Source organism: Haliotis cracherodii, unplaced genomic scaffold, assembly GCF_022045235.1.
Source record: "Haliotis cracherodii isolate W230 unplaced genomic scaffold, xgHalCrac1.p SCAF_9, whole genome shotgun sequence".
Lineage (NCBI taxonomy): Eukaryota > Metazoa > Mollusca > Gastropoda > Lepetellida > Haliotidae > Haliotis > Haliotis cracherodii.
Genome location: NW_027266343.1, coordinates 37130337 through 37150552, shown reverse-complemented (window position 1 = coordinate 37150552; position 20216 = coordinate 37130337). Strand labels below are relative to the sequence as shown.

The following is a 20216-nucleotide window of genomic DNA, read 5'->3' as shown; positions in this document are numbered from 1 at the left end:
ACCAGTCCGTACGGTACGCTTGTACAGTTTTCTGACATGCTGCTGACAGGTGCTTGTTATATCCCCGTAATGCCAAGCATCAGGCATGGTAACAACAACTACCATCTTTTAATGGCCAGGGATCGAACTCCCACCCTGACAGATGCTCTATCCACTAGACCATAGACATGGTATTGGTAGTAAAGCTGTCATACCACACCCCATATGAAAATTAAACATTGAACATTTGCCATCATACGGAGGGGTTTCTATCTTCAAAGGGAATGACTGGCAACCACTAGAGACCAAATCCAAACATCATAAACTGGCAAAGTTGAGTCAGTCTAACCAACAATGGCTTGATATGCCATCAGAAAATAGTATTCAATTATTCACTTTCACATAAAACAGCATGCACTGTTTAGTAGTAACATATGAATGTATTGTTTCATACCGATTAGACCCGTGAAGATTCCGGGGTAGAATAGTTCTTCAGCAACCCATGCTTGCCGTAAAAGGTGACTGCAATGCTTGTCGTAAAAGGCGACTAACAGGATCGGGTGGTCAGGCTCGCTGACTTGGTTTGATGCATGTCATCGATCCCAATTGCGTGGATCGATGCTCATGATATTAATCACTGGATTGTCTGGTCCAGACTCGATTATTTACAGACTGCTGTCATGTAGCTGGAATATTGCTGAGTGTGGCGTTAAACGTTAAACCAACCAACCAATCATACCAATTATGTAACCTCACATTTGTATTATAGCACAAGATATTACTTGAAAACTCTTGCGCAGTATAATATTATATTATTCAATTTCAAACTAAATTTGTATTTTATATATACAATTACATGAATCATTTTGTATCTATATATTCAGCCTTCAAAATTCATGCTAGTCTGCTGGCCTGAGGATACTAAATTGTCAAGAGGACAAGCAAAAATCCAATGATGGTAGTCCCCATTGACAAGAAGCATTTGAGGGCTGTAATTGTGAACCTGAGTTCTCAATGCTTCAGTTTTGCTACAAATTGGAACTTAGTAATACTGCCAGAATAAGGAAACTGTTTTGTCTTGTTCAAGCAGGACTAAGCTCCAAAATCAAATCAAAGGATTAGTTAAAAAGAATGTCTAAGCTGCATGACCTCCAATTATCTCACTCATATCTCATACTTTTCCATGTCTAGAATTAAATTTAACGTATTCGACGCAATAAGCGCCCCACTCTAATAAGCGCCCACGGCAATATTTGCTAATATATTGGCAAGTGAACAATCCCAATTAGCACCCCTTCCGATTGATCAATGTACACAAGACATATTTATTCGTGTATAATACGCACTCGTGTGTTATACGCACCCTTAATTATGGGCAATTAAATTCTGGAAAAATATATCTGTCGTATATAAACAGTTCAAACCGTCAGCATAAACCACAAAATTTATCTTTCAACTCAGTTTTTTCCACGAAAATAATATTCTAATATTTCTAATTTTGAGAGCGCCCTGGGCATTTATTACGTCGAATACGATACTCCAAAATGTAGCTAGTTGGTACCTGGCCCTATGAGGCTGTTCTGACTACAATAAAAAGTACATTGAGATGCATAAAACACAAGTGAGCCATAACAGTCTAACATAGACATGTGAACATCTAAACTGACAAACGAATTGCCATGTTGAGAGGCTTCCCATCAAACTCCTTGTCATGTTAGGTCACAATGCCCTCAGGGGGTGGACACACAAGCAATTAGTCACTACATGCATCCCGACTGATACGTTTCCTCCCACGCTGTGATTGGGCTGTAATTGTTTAATCTCTGTCATACTTCAATGACTTGGCTTTGAGAAACTAGGTTAATTAGATCTCGTTCTGGTTCTATTTACAGCTTAACTTATCGTGTGAAGTGAGTGAGTGAGTGAGTTGGTTGGGTTTAACGCCACTTTTTTAACATTATTCCAGTTATATCACGGCGTGTCAGCTTAATGTGGGAGGAAAGCCCGAAGTGATGCAGGTCTCAGACGTTTACCACTTCGGTGAAACCCACGAGCAAGGGTAAGGTGCTGACAAAACTAGAAACATAATTGGGGCGAACCGGGATTCGAACCCACAATCATAGGTTTCTGGCGTGCCCAAGGGACGCAACTCTGCACAGCGAATCGTGGCACCTTAGACGACTGGGCCACCTGTGCCCCCTATCGTGTGAAGAAAACTGTAGAATGTATATAAGTATTATTAAAATATTATAGAATATGTATTTATAAGTATTATCATAATATTATAGAATATGTATATATAAGTATTATGATATTATAGAATATAAATATAGAAGTATTATAATATTACAGAATATAAATATAGAAGTATTATAATATTACAGAATATAAATATAGAAGTATTATAATATTACAGAATATAAATATAGAAGTATTATTATGATATAGAATATACATATATAAGTATTATTATAATATAGAATATACATATATAAGTATTATCAGATTATCATAATATCATAGAATATATATACACATAAATACAGTCAAAAACCGTTGTTTTGAAATTGGTCCCTGCATACTCCTTTATTCAATTTTCGGTTGCATCAAACCTCGGATAACTCAAATTATTTACGTAGGTCCCTTATACTTCGACAGAATGTTTCAGTGTATTATTATAATATTATAGAATATACCTATATATGTATCACAATAATATGATAAAATATACATATATATGTATTATCATAATATGATAAAATTTACATACATATGTATTATTATAAATATTACCTTAAACAAGTGTTGTATCTACTTGGTCAGATATCTTGGCAATAAATATTCATTGTGATAACTTGTAGCATACATTCATAGCCCATTACATAATAATTATCTCTTTACCATAGATGAATCATATTTGTTCATGACTCTTCAAATTAAATATGACTGGGAAACATTCGTGATATTTCAAATCGCAAATAATTATATAGAATACCATGCATAAATAACACTTCCAAACAACTGTTTAAGTCTCATTCCAAATGACCCAGCCAGTATGAAATATGACTCAAGGTATTACTATTACTCAATTGCAGCAGGATATAGTGTTACCTATTTCTCCATCTACTTGGTTATATGTAGTTATTGTACATACCGTAATCAACGTAATATGCGCCTAGGGCGCTCTCAAAATTAGAAATAGGGGGCTCTTATTAGAATATTATTTTGGTGAAAAAAAAGAGTTGAAAGATGCGCCTAGGGCGCTCTCAAAATTAGAAATAGGGGGCTCTTATTAGAATATTATTTTGGTGAAAAAACAGAGTTGAAAGATAAATTTTGTGGCTTATGCTGACTGTTTGAACTGTTTATATACGACAGATACATTTTTCCAGAATTTAATTGCCCATAATTAAGGGTGCATATAACACACGAGTGTGTATTATACGCGAATAAATAAGTCTTGTGTACATTTTGAAATTGTATAAAATGCAATAATAAAACTAAACATTCAAACCTCTTTGTATTTGTTGGTCCTGTGATCAGTGAAATACAGGTTATTTCTCCAGTCACAAACTGAGTTATATATATTTACTTTTTGAATTGGGAATTATTTAGATTCTGATATGGGAATTGTTAATTACATTTGCTGACAAACCTAGAAACATAATCAAGGTGAAGCGGGATTCGAAATCTCTGTTAATCTTATATTTCTGGCATGCCCAAGGGATGCAACTCTGCACACTGTATTGAAGTGCCTTACACGACTGGGCCACCACTGCCCCCTTAAAAATACATTTTAAAGTAAATATAAGATGTATCAAACATCATCTAAGACAACAGTATTCAAAATACATCAAGTACATTATACACCAATCATAGGGTTCATTTCAGACACAGATGCAATGCTGAAATTAAACTGCATTACATATTCTAAAAAGCGTAAGCATTAACATAGCAAATGTATTTAAAACTTCTTATATCCCTGTCTGATCTTAACTGTGAAAATATGTCGACAAGAATGTCAAACTGTGAGCATGATTAGGTGACATTGTTTAAATATATATTTGTAAGGTTATCATCATTTGCTTGATAACGGTGTTAGAATCTACACCGAAACGTCGCCCAATTGTAATAAAGAAGTTGCTCATCCATAACAATTTCGTCTTAGATTATCACCTATTTTGAAGTATTAAGCATGAAAGTTCGGTGGGGTAGCCTTGTGGTTACAGTATTCACTCGTCACACTGTAGACCTGGGTTTGATTCCCCACATGGGTGTAATGTGAAAAACCTAGGTGTCCCCAACCTGATATTACTGCAGTATTGCTAAAAGGAACATTAAACATCTTAAAGCCAACTCACTCACTCACTCACACACTTTGAGCCCTCCAAAATTCATCAGATTATTGAGAAAATACAGATCATCTACTGATCATTTATCACTGATTAGTCTACATGGCATACACCATGACATGCACACAGCAAGCTCTTCAACATGTTCAATCATTTTTATCTATTTCTTCAATCATAATAAAACTGATTTAGACAACATATTATGATATATGTCACTCCGATGCATCACATTGAGCAAAATCAAATTACATGTGGACCAGATTTAATTTTTGAAAAGTTTTTGATGTAACATTACTAAATTTGAAGATCCGGGAGAGAATAGGTCTTCAGCAACCCTGGTGCTTGCCGTAACATGTGACTATGCTTCATGTAAGAGGCTACTAGCAGGATCGGGTGGTCAGGCCCGCTGACTTGGTTCATGCATGTCATCGTACCCCATCTGCGTGGATCGATGATCATGATGTCAATCACTGGATTGTCTGGTCCAGACTCGATTATTTACAGACCGCTGTCATATAGCTGGAATATTGCTGAGTGTGACGTTAAACAACAAATAAACAAACAAACAAAACATTTGGAAGGGAATCTATCTTGGGCTATATGACTATAGTCATTCTATGGTATAGTCGTCAAGTCAAACCTTTGTCAATGAGTTGTAGACAATCACTTGAGAGTGACTATCTACAGCTGTGTGAACTACGTTTATCTTTTGTTCAGTGACAAAAGTTTTTTTTATGATGATGATAATAATGTTAAACGGAACATGATAAACACAAGAAGGCTGTTCCCATGTATCTGCGGACTTCAACAGATCTCTTTTGTCCTGGCACTAATTCTTTAAAAACTCCTCCATCTACTTGTAAATAACTACTTACATCATATTGTACCGTAATGCCTTGATTAAACAACAGGAAGCTTCTGTGGCTGAGTGGGATAGATCCCTGACTTTGTGTGCTGGCGATTAGGTGCTTCAATCTGACAGTGTGGGTTCGAAAGTATGCGAATCCGTACTTTACTCAGAAAGTGTTATCCTAAACATGCTAAATATACCATTTGTTACAACTATCATTTAATCAAGGAAGTAAGGTAATGTCTATTAACTTGAGAAATTCATCTGTTTAAAAAACATTTCTTCTATTGAAAAAGTCTTTTTCCCAATACTTATTTGTAGAATATAAAATGATGTAAGCCTATCTCCACTAACCTATTTAAATCATCTTGTGTTGAGAATTAGAATATCAGAATGCAGTCATGGTGCAGGATAAAGTCAGCTGGAGCTGCACCAGTTGTCACTAATTGCAGTGACAGCAGCCAGATATATTGGATTTGTGATTACTTGAAACTCATCCCATATATCTTGTAACGAGACAAGTAGTTGTTAGAGTTGCCAGGTGTTCTTACTCCGTATTAATAAGATGCTGTCATCTTTACAGGTTATCCTTTTCAGGGGCATGGGTGGTCCAGTCGTCTAGGGCGCCACGATTTGCTGTGCAGAGTTGCGTCCCTAGGGCACGCCAGAAACCTATGATTGTGGATTCGAATCCCAGTTCACTTTGATTATGTTTCTAGGTTTGTCAGCGCCATACCCTTGATCATGGGTTTCACCGAAGTGGTAAATGTCTGAGACCTGCATCACTTTGGGCTTTCCTCCCACATTAAGCTGACACGACGTGATATAACTGGAATACTGTTAAAAGCAGCATTAAACCCAACTCTCTCACTCACTTAATATCCTTTTCATGTCTACAAACCAATTCCCACAAGTTTGCTAGCCAAAGACTACATAATTGTGCTGGGAACAAGTAAAAATAAAGTCACGGTTGTCTTCAGTTCTCGATGCTTAATTTCTGCTACGAATAGGAACTGAATGATGCCGACAGACTATGTGAACATAGTAAATATTTGTGTCTAAATGTTCAAGCAGAGCATGGTAACAAACTCTGAGGACTAGTGAAATATGGTTTAAACTAGTCTGCTGGACTGGACTTGAAAAACCCCCACTGATTTTGTCTAAGGCTGGAAACATAATAATTTGAACACTATCCCCCATCTCCACTGAGAAATCATTAAGTTCTGGAAACAGGAAACTGATTAAGTTCAATTTCACAAGGAAAAAGAGTTCATTTCAACATCTGGCAGATAGCAAACACGAAACACTGAAGAATATGTAACTATCACATATATATGAATTCAATATCATCTGCGTTTAAGTGTGAATCATTTGCCATATTCCATGTCACTGTGCTTTAAATCAAATATACACCAAATGAAGCACATGCTAAACATAGGCACAAAGAATGCAACAATCTGTTAATATTGTACAACCTGTGACGTTCAAACGCCAGTCTAATAATTTTCACACAACCAATACTGATACTGATACTGATACAGTACTGATTTTTACCAAAAGGTGTGACTTTGTACATGTGATCATTAAGTGTACAGCTTTCAGATTAATTACCATTCCGTGATCGTTTTGATACAGAAAAAAACTGTCAACTTTGGGCAAAATCGTGCATTTCAATGTGTCTAGTTCTCGTGTACTGTGATTAAATCCCAACAGTCACTCTTGAAACTAGATGATGAAACTGACAATATCGTGTGTAGTATAAAATAAAAGAGCATGGCAAATATATTCCCATTCATCATCAACAGATTCTGTTAGGTAGAACGTAATGATAATCATGAGATATGCATCATTTTAGAGATCACTGTATCATATTACAATAAACGATATGACCGGCATCACTCAGGTCTAAAGAAACACGTAAACACCACTTGCCTCCATGTCTGAGAGCGCATCCGGACTCCAGCGGGATCACTAGAAGAGGGAATATGCCACTTAGTCCAACAAGAACAGAACTTAGAAGAGAGTAACCCCAGATTTCATAAGTTCTACTGGAAACTTCTTCAGTCATATCCTGACTTTCCGAATCGAGCGCCACGTCTGGTGGTCGTTTGGCTTTGACACCGTTTTTCAACACTGTGGGCTTTGCCCGATGAATCTCCGCTGTGGTATAAGTAGAGCATATTGCATAGATAACTATCATCACATATACCAGATGTTGATAGCACGCCATTACGGCAGGTGACAAGACTTATCACCTTTGAATATACATGTGCACTGTCCACAACAACATTGACGCGACCTTTCAACTTTGACCTCGCCACATGGACGATGTTTCTTGTTTCTCCTTGACAGTTGCCTCCCTTGAAAGTTAAATCTCTTTGTGGTGCTGCCTCGCACGTCTACCGAATGTGGTGCTTGTTATATTGGCGATAGTTATTCAGCTCGCAGTTAGATGATGGAGCTTTGCAATGGCTGCACGTTATCACTGATAACAAGCGAAATCCTACTTTCACGGCTGAGCGATCACGTCGTTCAATTACTTCCGTAAATACATCGGGAAGTCACGGAAATACCCGAGGATGAGGTGACCGCCGATGCTTTCATGGGGGAATTCGTCCTTGCCCTTGTGAGGAATTGGTCGGAATAATGTATCCTGAAAACGAACAAACACAAAACGTATGCAGTAGCTCTGTATTGGAGATTATACATTTAGAAAATTATTTCTTTTACAATATTTATGCCGTATTAAATAAAGAACTTCAGATTTTCTGCCAAACTGTGGCCTGAGATATTGGTACGGAATGTTACCTTTGACCCTCAGCTCTATTCCTGGCAGTCCTTTTCTCGCGGGAAAGTGAGAAGACACCGCGAAGAAGATGCGAGCGAGGGGAAGGATGTATCCGGGCTAGGAATATACGTCTAAAAAAAACCCAGCAGATGGAAGCAGAGAGTAACAAGAGGCGTTCCGGGGAATGAGACGGGAAGGGTGTTGGATCGGGGCGAAGGTCGTCTACTGAAGAATATGGATTTTCTGAGCAAGACTTCAATCTACGATATAGCTCAAGATGCCTCCCAAGTCGCCAGTCACCACGACACGGACAATGCGCGATTCCTTAGACCGGTGCGTTGACCTTCGTTTTCCACCTTGCATATTCCATACAAGGTGTATAAATATTCATACGAAAGGTAGGCCTTGTAGGGTATCTTGAACGATATTAGACCGGACTCTACAATGCTTTATCAGTTGTATCATCCAATCCCGGAGTATTTTCAGCACAAATGTTAATAGCCGATGATCGCCTTTTGAGAGTTGTTTTTGTAATCAGCCGGGAGTCGTTGGTTTACGATATAGATGATATCTGATTACATGGTATGGCCAAGGCTTAGAGCTTAGCAACGATGTTCAATAAACGGTCTCCGTCAGTATATATAGAATGGTTCTGTACTGGCACCTATATCGACGGCTGTGGGGTAACATAAACTCTTGTTTAACACCTTCAGGGTATATAAAGGTAAACAGAGTTTACCCCAGTAAAGATTTGGGTCATGTGGTTGGTATTTGAGTATGTATGGTAAGGGTCAAGTGAGTGGGAAGTGCAGACTGGGTATCCCCATAACAAGGAAAACTTTTAGAATTAATTTTGGAATATGCACCACAGGGGAAAATGATATATTAAGAAAATTGTATGAATAAAACATGACCTGGAATACACCCTTGTTGTATGCTAATTCTCCTTACATAATTTATTATTTCACAGAATTCCCCAATGGGGAACCCATGCGTCTGACCTACATATACATTCATATGTTATCATGTTCCTGCTCACATGGTGTCGGCAATGGATTCTTTGGTTTCCAATCTGCATTTACAAGATAATGTTGCCAATAAAGAATGGTTTTCTCTTTAGCAGTGATAGACGATATGCTTTCGCAGCGGGTTTACAAAAATGTTTCACAAATTTTTAAGAAATTTGTATAGGCAAGCAGTGCAGCATTCTCTTTTGATTGTCAAAGGATGTTTCAGTGTGCCCTTTGGAGTGTAAGAGTGCAACAAGAACAGTACTTTGATCCTTCTTCAAGCTCTGTGCAGTTATCTGAAATGAGACACATTGTTTGTATTTTCAGATAGATTGGAAGAAGGGTCTCTAAAACAAAAATATTTCTTTTAATTTTAAGCAACATTAGGATATGCAAAAAAAAGTATACTGTAGATTATGAAATTAGTGTGATTTAATTAAATTTAATTACTTTACTAGGATGAAACATTTTTGTGTAAGCCTTGCTCAAATTAATAGAGTGACATTATTTTCCATACAGATTGGAGGTTATTGTGACATCAGGTTCACTGCTGATGTCCGAAATAATGACCTACAACAAGCTCCCAATACACAATGTGGTTGAGTGCTTGATTTAGTGCTTCGCTCAAGGTATTGGGGGCAGTCGGGTAGCCTCGTGGTTAAAGCGTTCGCTCGTCACGGCGAGGACTAGGGTTCGATTCCAGACATGGGTACAATGTGTGAAGCCCATATCTGGTGTCCCCCGCTGTGATATTGCTGGAATATTGCTAAAAGCAGCGTAAAACCTTACTCATTCACTTAAGGTGAGTGAGTGGTCAGTTTGTTCACATGAGTTGCAAATTGATAAAGCAGTTATGACAGTCGCCATCAGTGTATGAAGGTGTCTTTGTTTTTCACAATTTTTTCAAATAATCTTATAATTAGGAGTAAAACACTGCTTACCCACATGATGAAAATTTACAGTACAGTAACAGCAGTCGTCGCGATAAGGTTGCACAACCTCGTGTACAGACACTTAGAACCTTTCCCAATTTTTGTCAGTTGACCTGACCTATTTTATTTGATTATGGCTTGTTTCGAAATGCCTGTTCTTGATTTCCTTGAAGTTAGATCACATAATAGCTTTTAGTAGCTGTGCTAGTATCATTAAAGACAAGATTGTCTTTAGAGCAATTTCCATTTTATTATAATATTAATATGGAAATAATGTATTATAACCTTGAACAATCAAACATTTGAAACATTGTTCCATGTTTTCAGAGGTTTTCCATCTTCCCGCATCTTCCCGAGGCAAGAGAGTAAACTGACTTTACAAGTCCAGTTTCCTTCCCGAGGCAAGAGAGTTTACTGGCTATAAAATTCCAGTTTCAACCCTTGCTGAATTGGGCTGGTATTTTTGGCTGAACTAATGAGTCTATGCATAGTCCAATCAAAATCGCGCGACAAAATTTGGTTCCTAAATTGTCGTGCAGATTTCGGTCGATTGTAGGATTTGCAAAGCATGTGCACCACCTACTTGTCAGCAGATATTTTCCAAATCTTTACATGTTTTTAATCCAGGGTTTCACGTGATTTGATGCATTTCGCGATGTAAGACCCGTTTTGTCACAATATAGATTATTGATCAGATCGTCCTGTCTGGGCACCGCCATTTTGTTTAAAGCAAATGCGAGTGATGCGAGAGGTGGAATCTGATTGGTCCATTGGAGAGGCTTGGAAGGGACAGACATTGCCTTTCCACAAGTTGGCTGTTCTTTAGAGAATATCCTAGTAGCATTCCAGAGTCAATTTCAAACGTAATGGGCATGTTTTGGTTCCATATAAAATTTTATGACCCCCTAGTTTTTGATGAGGCCACACTAGTAGTGGTATCTTAATGTTGCCGAGTCCTATATCATGTCCCTGTTATCGGGCCTACTCTCAAGGATGTTTCAGTGTGCCCTTTGGAGTGTAAGAGTGCAACAAGAACAGTACTTTGATCCTTCTTCAAGCTCTGTGAATGCCATTTCGCCGTGAGCTAGATAATACAAATAATCACTATCATGACTAGGTTACTCCATTTTCTTTGCAAAAGATTGGGTTGTGTGTCAGAGGTTTTTGATGTGCTATTGTGAGGAAACTAATAACCAACCCCTTGTCATATTTTTTTATGACCCTCCTCAAATATGTGTACTAGTATTATATTTTTGGGGGGTGATCCTCCCCTTATTCCCTCTGACCCCCCCTGAATAAATGACTGGTCCCTCATTGCAATGAATGCAATGTTAAATACAATGTTAAAATAACTCTGAATTTAAACAAACCCATCAACTTTATAAAATATGCTGAGTTTTGAATGAAATGATCGTTTTTCATAAATTTGCCTGCCTCAGGCACTTAGTTTGTTATCTTCTATAATTCAATTTTGAATTGTTACCTTCAGTTTGAGGATTGACTATACACTTTAGTACATCTTTTCATGACCCTCCTCAAATATGTGTATTATATTTAATTACCCCCCCGTACAGACTCATATTTTTGGGTGATCCTCCCCTTATACCCTCTGACACACTCACCCCTTTAATAAATGACCGGTCCCTTATTGCAATGGTAAAATACAATGATAATATACCTCTGAATTAAAAAAAATATCAACTTTATAAAATATGCTGAGTTTTGAATGAAATGATAATTTTTCCCAAATTTGCTTGCCGCAGGCACTTAGTTTGTTATCTTCTATAATTCAATTTTCAATTGTTACCTTCGTTTTGAGGATTGACTATGTACTTAAGTACATCTTTTTATTATTTTATGTTTTGTTTCATTGGGTTCCACAATTCTGGGTTTGAGGGGTGAGTTGGGGAAGGGATAAAGTCTTTTATTTCAATATGATACCGCTCTGTGTTAAGATCTTCATTTTTCTACCACCTCATATTGCTATATAAATATCAACAACAATATTATGTTGAAGCCTTAATTTCATTATGTACATGAGGGAAAAGTCATTTGAGCTAGTATTTGAGATACAGCAATCATGCTGGTCTGAATACTTCGCTCACTCAGGCTGAGAATTTGGAAGTCTCAAAGCTGATTGGCTGACCAGAAAGTACCTGATGCAAGCTCCTATGGAGATGTCCTCAGATCTTCACACAGGGAGGTAGCAGAGTAAAAGGTCTGATTGTTATAATATTGGGTAAGCTTGGCAATAGTGGTGACAAATTTCCATAATCCATTTGAGATGGTGAGTGTTTCAGTGATTACATGAAACAGGTGCTTGATGACTTTCAAATCGATACAAAGCTTGGATAATGAAATGTGCTGATGTAGTGGAATGCATGCTAATGTGTTTGACTCAACTCCTTTCATGGGCATTTGAACAAGCGAATTATCTCCTCAGGTCTCAGACCACTCATCACAATTTATTATAAAAATATTTTGAAATATAAGTTGCCTGTACCACTTACTTTGACTTTAGTGGAACTTTGAACAAATTCACCTATTTGCGTCTGTGGAAAAAGATTTCTTTTCTGTTATACCACAAAGAGTGGTAATAAAAAAAGTGGAAACAGAATGTTCCTGTCGACTTGCAGTAACCATGGTAACAGTGACAGTACTCACATTGCGTTACAGTGCATGAAACATGAACCCCAAGTGTCTTTTCTAAAGTTCTATTCCAGCAAGGTGCTTATCATGTGTGTTTTTCCAAACAAGAGGCAAGTTTGCTCATTGATTTCAGATAAATATTTCTCCCTTAAGCTTCTGATGAAAATGAGCAAAAATGAAACAAGTCGCGATCATGTGCGGCTATAATGGCGTTGGCGATATTTGGTCCTTGGTGATAATTGGTCACTAGCCAATATGGTTCAAAGTTGAGCAAGCTGAGAAAACCAAATGTTATGATGATTACATATGCTTAACAACATTGTTGATGTAATACAAATACCACTGACAGACTCAGCCAATATTGTTGATGTAATACCCATACTATTGACAGACACCTACAACGTTGTTGATGTGATGGAGTGAGGTCAATAGTACTGATGTAACCGTTCCTTCTACACCACCTGATACAGTTTTCAATATAGAAGATGGAAGAGAGTACTTTATCACTAAAGCTAATTATCAAGTGTGAATGATAAAAAGAATATTACGTTCATTTGTCCATCCTACAAATTTTGAAAAACTTGTTCACAATACATGTATTTCTCACGTCGTTCGAAAGATCCTGAAACAAAAAAATTAACAAGTTTGTATTTCTTCAGTTTTAGGAAAATTATCAGCTACTCTTGGTTTCTTTCATTTTAAGTGAGGTATGAGTGAGTTCAGTTTTGTGCCGCTCTTAGCAATATTCCAGCAATATCACGGCAGGGGATGCCAGAAATGGGCTTCACACATTGTGCCCATGTTGGGAATCAAACCAAGGTCTTCAGTGTGACAAGTGTGACCACTAGGCTACCCGACCGCCCCCTTTTTTCAGTGACTGAATGTCAGACTTGTATCCTCTTCCTGTAAATACAAACATCCAGTCAACCTGTTGGTAAAATCAATGCAACACAAAGATTTGGGGAATAATGTCTTTCTGTCTTTTTGTTTGAGGATTGATTGAGGTGTGCATCACTAATGAAAATAAACTGTGGTGGCAAGGGGTCCGGGTATTAGCATAATGAAAGGGAGATTCCTGGATTATCAAGGATTGGTCAAATCTGACTGCTGTTGTTCCAAGTCTACCTCTTCCACAGTTTACTTGCTGTTTACATGTCAACAGAAAACACAAAACTAACTTCTACCATTTTTGCAGTTCAAACAAACTGTAATGACAGAGCTCCTAACTGCATAATTTGAAACTGCATACTAACTTATTTCTTCATATTTTTCAGGTGGTGACAATCGAAAAAGTTCCAGACAAGCTCTTGCTCAATGCCTTCTCATTTCTGAAGCACAAGGAGCTTGGGAGAGTGGCACAGGTGTGTCGGAAATGGCGTCTGCTTGCTTATGACAGTCGGCTATGGCAGAGCGTATCGCTCCGCCCGGAATTCTCAGGTCTACATGTTAACCACATAGAAACTCTAATGGCGCTGATAAGTCTTCGGTTTGGTGTCACCCTCAAGTACATTGAGCTGCCAAGTGAACTTATTCAAGCCCCTGTGTTACATGAACTATCAAACAAATGCCCAAATCTTCGAAACATGACCTTGGACTTTTCGAATGCCATGCAGCTCCATGACTTTAATGACCTCAATGCCTTCCCCTGCAATTTGCGAAGTCTCTGTATCTGTCTCTCGGAGGTCATCTTTCTGGAAGGGTTCATGCGCAGAATATATAGCTGTTTGTCATCACTTGAAGTCATGCATTTGATAGGTAAGTGAATGTGATGCGAAACGAACATATTTCTTAAATGTTTTTTCTTTACTTATTAGGGGCGGTGGGGTAGCCTAGTGGTTTAAGCGTTTGCTAGACACTAGGGCTGGGACGAGTTTAAATTTACTACCCGGGTACCCACCCCACTATTACCTGACCCTACCTGGGTACCTGCTGTAGGTCTCAAGAGATAGGTACAAATGTCCGGTAGGGAATAGTTTGACTGTAGACTGGCACAATGTATTTAGATACTCAGAGAAAACAATCTGGCCATGCATACATTGAAGTTGACTGAAGTTTTATCTCTATTCAAACATATAAAGTCAGAAGGAATTGGTGTATAGTCAGAAAGAAATTCAACACTAGTCACTTATAGTCTAACCACTGAAGTTCTAGATAATTGTTGCCATTAAACAATATATCACGTGACTAACCACGGGTCCGGGTACTCCTGTGGTTATCCGGGTCCTACTCAGGAACCACCCCAACCCGAGTACCCGAGTTATCCATCCCAGCCCTAATAGACACGCTGAAGACCCACTTTCAATTCCCCACATGGGTACAATGTGTGAAGCCCATTTCTGGTGTCCCCCGCCTTGATATGGCTGGAATATTGCTAAAAGCAAACTCACTCACCACTTGTTAGCATCAAAATCTCTGACGTAATTCATACCGTATTCGACGTAAGAAGCGCCCCGCTCTATTAAGCGCCCACGGCAATATTTGCAATCCCAATTAGCACCCTTTCCGATTGATCAATGTACACAATACTTATTTATTCGTGTATAATACGCACTTGTGTGTTATATACACCCTTGATTATGGGCAATTAAATTACGGAAAAATATATCTCTCGTATGTAAACATTTCAGGCTGTCAGCATAAACCACAAAATTTATCTTTCAAATCTGTTTTTTCACCAAAATAATATTCTAGAGCTCCCTATTTCTAATTTTGAAGACCGCCTCCGTGGTCTTGTGGTAGAGCGTCCGCCCGGAGAGCGGAAGGTCCAGGGTTCGATCCCAGGCCGCGTCATACAAAAAGACGTTAAAAGATTGTACTTGTTGTTACCCTGTCTGGCGCTCGGCATTAAGGGGCTAGAACAAGGACTGGTCGGCTCGGAGTCAGTATACTGTGTCTGAGTGGGGTATTCGTGTTAAACTGCGGCATGGTATCTCAGTGAGCTAGCACTATAAATCGGCATCAGTCCGGACTAGTACAAGCAGCCACACACACACATACACGTGCATGCACGTCGCTATATAAGTGCAATAATCTTGGACGCGACGTTAAACCCAATTTCACCTCACTTCTAATTTTGAGAGTGCCCAGGGTGCTTATTACGTCGAATACGGTAATTAAATTGTGTGATTTGTGGGTGTTAAAGGTAGGGCAGGACATGCTTACCCTTTTTGTGATTTTTTAAAAATTTTCAGTGATTTTCACTGCTCTTTTGCCTTTTACACCCAATGGAATCTGTTTTTATGTTTTATATTTATACCCCTCATTCAGTTTGTAATTGTTTCTGGTACACCTGGTATTGTCGCCATTTGGAAGTGATGCTTATGCTCATGATATAGTCAGAATCGTACAATAGATTCTGCTATTAGACCTGTGAAGATCTGGGTAGAAAAGGTCTTCAGTAACCCATGCTTGCCATAAAAGGCGACTATGCTTGTGGTAAGAGGCGACTAACGGGATCAGGTGGTCAGGCTCGCTGATGCATGTCATCGTATCCCAATTGCTTAGATCGATGCTCATGATGACAGTTACTCGATTGTCTTGTCCAGACTTGATTATTTACAGACCGCCGTCATATAGCTGGAATATTGCTTGAGTGTGGTGTTTAGCAACAAACAAACTCTGCTTTGAGCAGAGATTTCATATGAATAGGTTTTGTCGCTTTTTGTTGTTAATATTATGTGTATTGCCTTTCCTTTCTATCTTATAAGTGCTGGGTGCACAATAATTCTTTACATGGAAACTTTGAAATGGTGTCTCTACATTCTGCTCACTGAATTCTCATCTGGTATAAACATGGCAGCCATATTTGAATTTTTCAGTTATATCCATTCTACCATTCCGGAATACACCCAGCTGCTATTTTTCCATTAGATTGCTTAATGTTGCGTTTGTTAGTTCTCAGTTCGTGGTTTTATTGACACCTGAGGGCATCTTTTCATCGCATATGCCCTGAAATGTGCTTAACTGTTTACGTGGTATGTGGATCGATTATTATTATAATTACACTCCCAGATAAGACTGCTTGGACAATTACTCTTGTGTATACAAATCAGGCACTGTTATCAACCCTGCTGTTACATCCTGTGTTCACCCTAGAAACTCTACAGTGTTAATGCAAGTCCGCCGGCAGACTTGTGGCACACACGCACAAGGTACACACACGCGCTAGGTATACCATCTGTCAACGTGTCTGGTCGGAGGTTTTGCTGATGACCTCTGTACTTTAATCCCTGCAATATGCTACTTTACTGCTGTGTTATGCTATTGTCAGGCTTCCACAAATGTGCTGGTCCAATTAACCTGGACAATTAATTTTATGATGGCTTGTCAGACAGGCTTCTGGAAAATTGACAAAACAAAGTTTTGGGGGTGTAAGGAATGGTCAGAAGGTTACTTCCCTGTATATATTGACCTACTTTTTTTCGTTACTGAAATTATTTCACTGACTTGGCATGAAGAATTTCTTTATGACTGTTCTGAAAATATCAATTGTAATCCCCATTGTGAAATTTAGGCACATTTTTTAAATTGAGGCACATTTATGAAATTTAAATACATTTATGAAAATGGGGCACATTTATGAACTTAGAGCACATTTATGAACTTAGAGCACATTTATGAAATTTAAGCACATTTGTTAAATTTAAGCACATTTGTGACATTTAGGCACATTTATTAAATTTAAGCACATTTGTTAAATTTAGGCACAGTTGTGAAATTTAGGCACATTTGTGAAATTTGGGCACATTTGTGACATTTAGGTTCTGCTAATCTGTAAACAAAGTCATTACACATCTCACACGTCTGTGGCCTATCGCTGTCAAATTCCATGCATGTATTATCCATGTGACAGTTGACATCAGTGTCACGACCATTGTGTCACCCAGCCACAGCTCATTACACCAAGCACTGTCTGTCAGTGACTGTCGCTATGTGACACAGGTTCATGGGTCGAACAAGTGAAATGAGGTAAAAGACAAAATACAAAAATATATAAGATATTTTCGGATAAAAAATCTGGGATATAGTGCATATTTGCAGAAATTGAACTAACTACTTTTAGAACCTGATACCAATGTCATTTCTTTGTATAACCCTGTGTTATTGCCTCCCTGGTGCGAGTGGATATGATAATATAATGTTACATCACTCAGGAGGTTTAGGTGATTCTCTCACCAGAAAGTTCACCACCAACACTAAACACCTCCATGAAGGACTGTCAACAAGCATCACAAAAGCCAAATGTGCTGTGCAGAGCAGTGTTTGAAATAATTCTAAAACCCAACAAGACAGTCAGGCAGGTGACCCATAAATCTTGCCGGCCCATCTTCAAAGTTACCTGCCCGCAATCAGATATATAAATATTGAAAAATCACGAAAAATAAGAGACAAATCTCATCTTAATTCAGTTGAAATAATGCCAATAATTACTTGAGAACATCTGAGTTATAATAAAACTGAATACATACGTTGGCTTATAATTATCTGCCAGATAGTCAGGCAGGTAGAGGAAAATTTTATTCAGCCCGACAGAAAAGTTACCAGCCACGGGCAGGTGGGCAGGCAGTTATTTCTGACACTGGTACAGAGTTTAGTCCCTCAGCTGCCAGTGTCGTGGGGACTTTGCCAGATGTCTTTATCAAACCTGTCTGTATACCTGAACTAAGTTAAAGCCATGAAAGGTGTCCAGTACATGTCTCATGCTGTCTGGTGCAGTGACGCACAATCACCCAAGTTACATTATACAAAACCCGTGTAGATCCGGAGTAGAATAGGTCTTCAGCAACCCATGCTGCCGTAAAAGGCGACTATGCTTGTCGTAAGAGGCGACTAATGGGATTGGGTGTTTAGGCTCGCTGATTTGGTTGATGCATGTCATCGATCCCAATTGCATGGATCGATACTCATGATGTCAAACACTGGATTGTCTGGTCCAGGCTCGATTATTTACAGACTGCCATCAAATAACTGGAATATTGCTGAGTGCGGCGTTAAACAATAAACAAACATCATTATACAACCATCTAATCCTCATTTCAGTTAGTTGTTAATTATCAGATATGGGTTACCATGGTTTCTGGGAAGCTATTTTGCACCAAACATTCCTCAGGACTATTGCATATCTCAAAGTTTCCAACTACAAAATGTCTCCTTTTGGAATTACATAACCACAATATTTTCAGGAACATTTGAGCTGTCTACGGAGTCTGATGAAGACAGCTATGAGGTCATCAACATCAGCAAGATCAAAGCGCACACGCCAAACTTAAAGATTGTCAACTTTTATGGAATTGGTTTCATTGATGACTCCCACATCGAACTGTTGACCTCCAACTGCATCCATCTGGAGACTCTGGCGCTCAACTTCTGTCTCCGTGTGCGAGGATCGTCTTTCAAGACCCTGATACAGCGCTGCAAGAAGCTGAAGTCCCTCCTGCTGCAGCACACAGGTGAGTCAGGGACTTCTTCATCCACAGCAGCAGTCATGCTCTGTGTCAAGGTCAAGGTGTCCTTGTAGTAACCAGCCTTTACTAACTGGTGCTTGTCCTCTAGCTTGAAATTTCTAATTTGTGGGAGCGGTGGGGTAGCCTAGTGGTTAAAGTGTTCGCTCGTCACACTTGATTCCCCACATGGGTACAATGTGTGAAGTCCATTTCTGGTGTCCCCAGCTGTGATATTGCTGGAATATTGCTTAAAGCAGCATAAAACCACACTCACTCACACACTGTAATCTGTGCCTTCAAGGAAAAATAAAATGATGGTAGTCCTCATAGACTAAATGTAGTATTTGAGGGCTTTAATTCTAAAACAAATTCTAAGTGCTTTAATTTTACTACAAAACTGACAGAAAGTGTAAACATAATAAACCTTTTTGTCCCCTTCAAGCAGGACTAGACACAAGCTCTGAGGACTAGTGATATAAGATTTACACTACTCCTCAGAACAAGTCTTACAGAACCCTGAATTTCTGAGGCTGCATCACGTGATGACTTTGTGGGCCCCTGGATTCAAATACCCTTGAAGACTTCAAGGACACCAGGACCCCCATTAATTTGAACACTGTACAGACTAAGTCTTGTTAACCATGAGTATTCAAAAGATCCATATTGGTTATCAAATTGACTCATTTTTTATTAAATGTGGCTTATAAGCCTGCCTGACTTTTTGCAATGAAAAGCCAATAAGAAATACTGGTCATGTGAATTGGATTATAAGTATCTAAGAACATTGGTCTTTTTCTTTGAAACAGTAATCAATCTCCAATCAACACAGATATGCACCAGACAGGCAGCAAGGGTTGAATGATCCCCAGGAAGCTGAAAAGCAATCAGTATGCTCTCTGTTGACAGGTGTAATTTATCATCCCAAAATGGCCTCCACTGGATATATCATTTCGTAAGATCAAGTGATCTGTCCTAGGAGATATCAGTGCAATGAAATTGCATCACAATGCTTTTTGGGCCATTGTGATGTCATCAGTTACTATGACGTCACAATCAAATGACATCGCTAATCTCTGCGCTACTAAACCTGGTTAGAAGTACTTTCTACACTCCAGGCAGTGGGCATTGCGGTTTGCAAGCTGAAAATATTGCAAGAATATTTTGGATGATAAATATAATCTCACCTTATTGTCTTTTGATATCATCTCATCTT

General features: G+C 38.6%; 1 protein-coding gene across 3 annotated transcripts in view; it reads left to right on the top strand.

Moving 5' to 3' along the window:
- LOC139453348 (F-box/LRR-repeat protein fbxl-1-like) overlaps positions 1 to 20216 on the top strand; it is a 64498-nt gene that overhangs the window by 34413 nt on the left and 9869 nt on the right. For 2 of the 3 annotated variants that reach the window (XM_071235019.1, XM_071235020.1), the window contains exons 2-3: positions 13835 to 14315; positions 18743 to 19009. In XM_071235019.1, coding sequence (XP_071091120.1) covers positions 13835 to 14315; positions 18743 to 19009 — 748 coding nt within the window. Of the gene's footprint in view, positions 1 to 8007; positions 8303 to 13834; positions 14316 to 18742; positions 19010 to 20216 lie in introns of those variants that run through there. The other variant, XM_071235018.1, reaches the window with a different exon arrangement.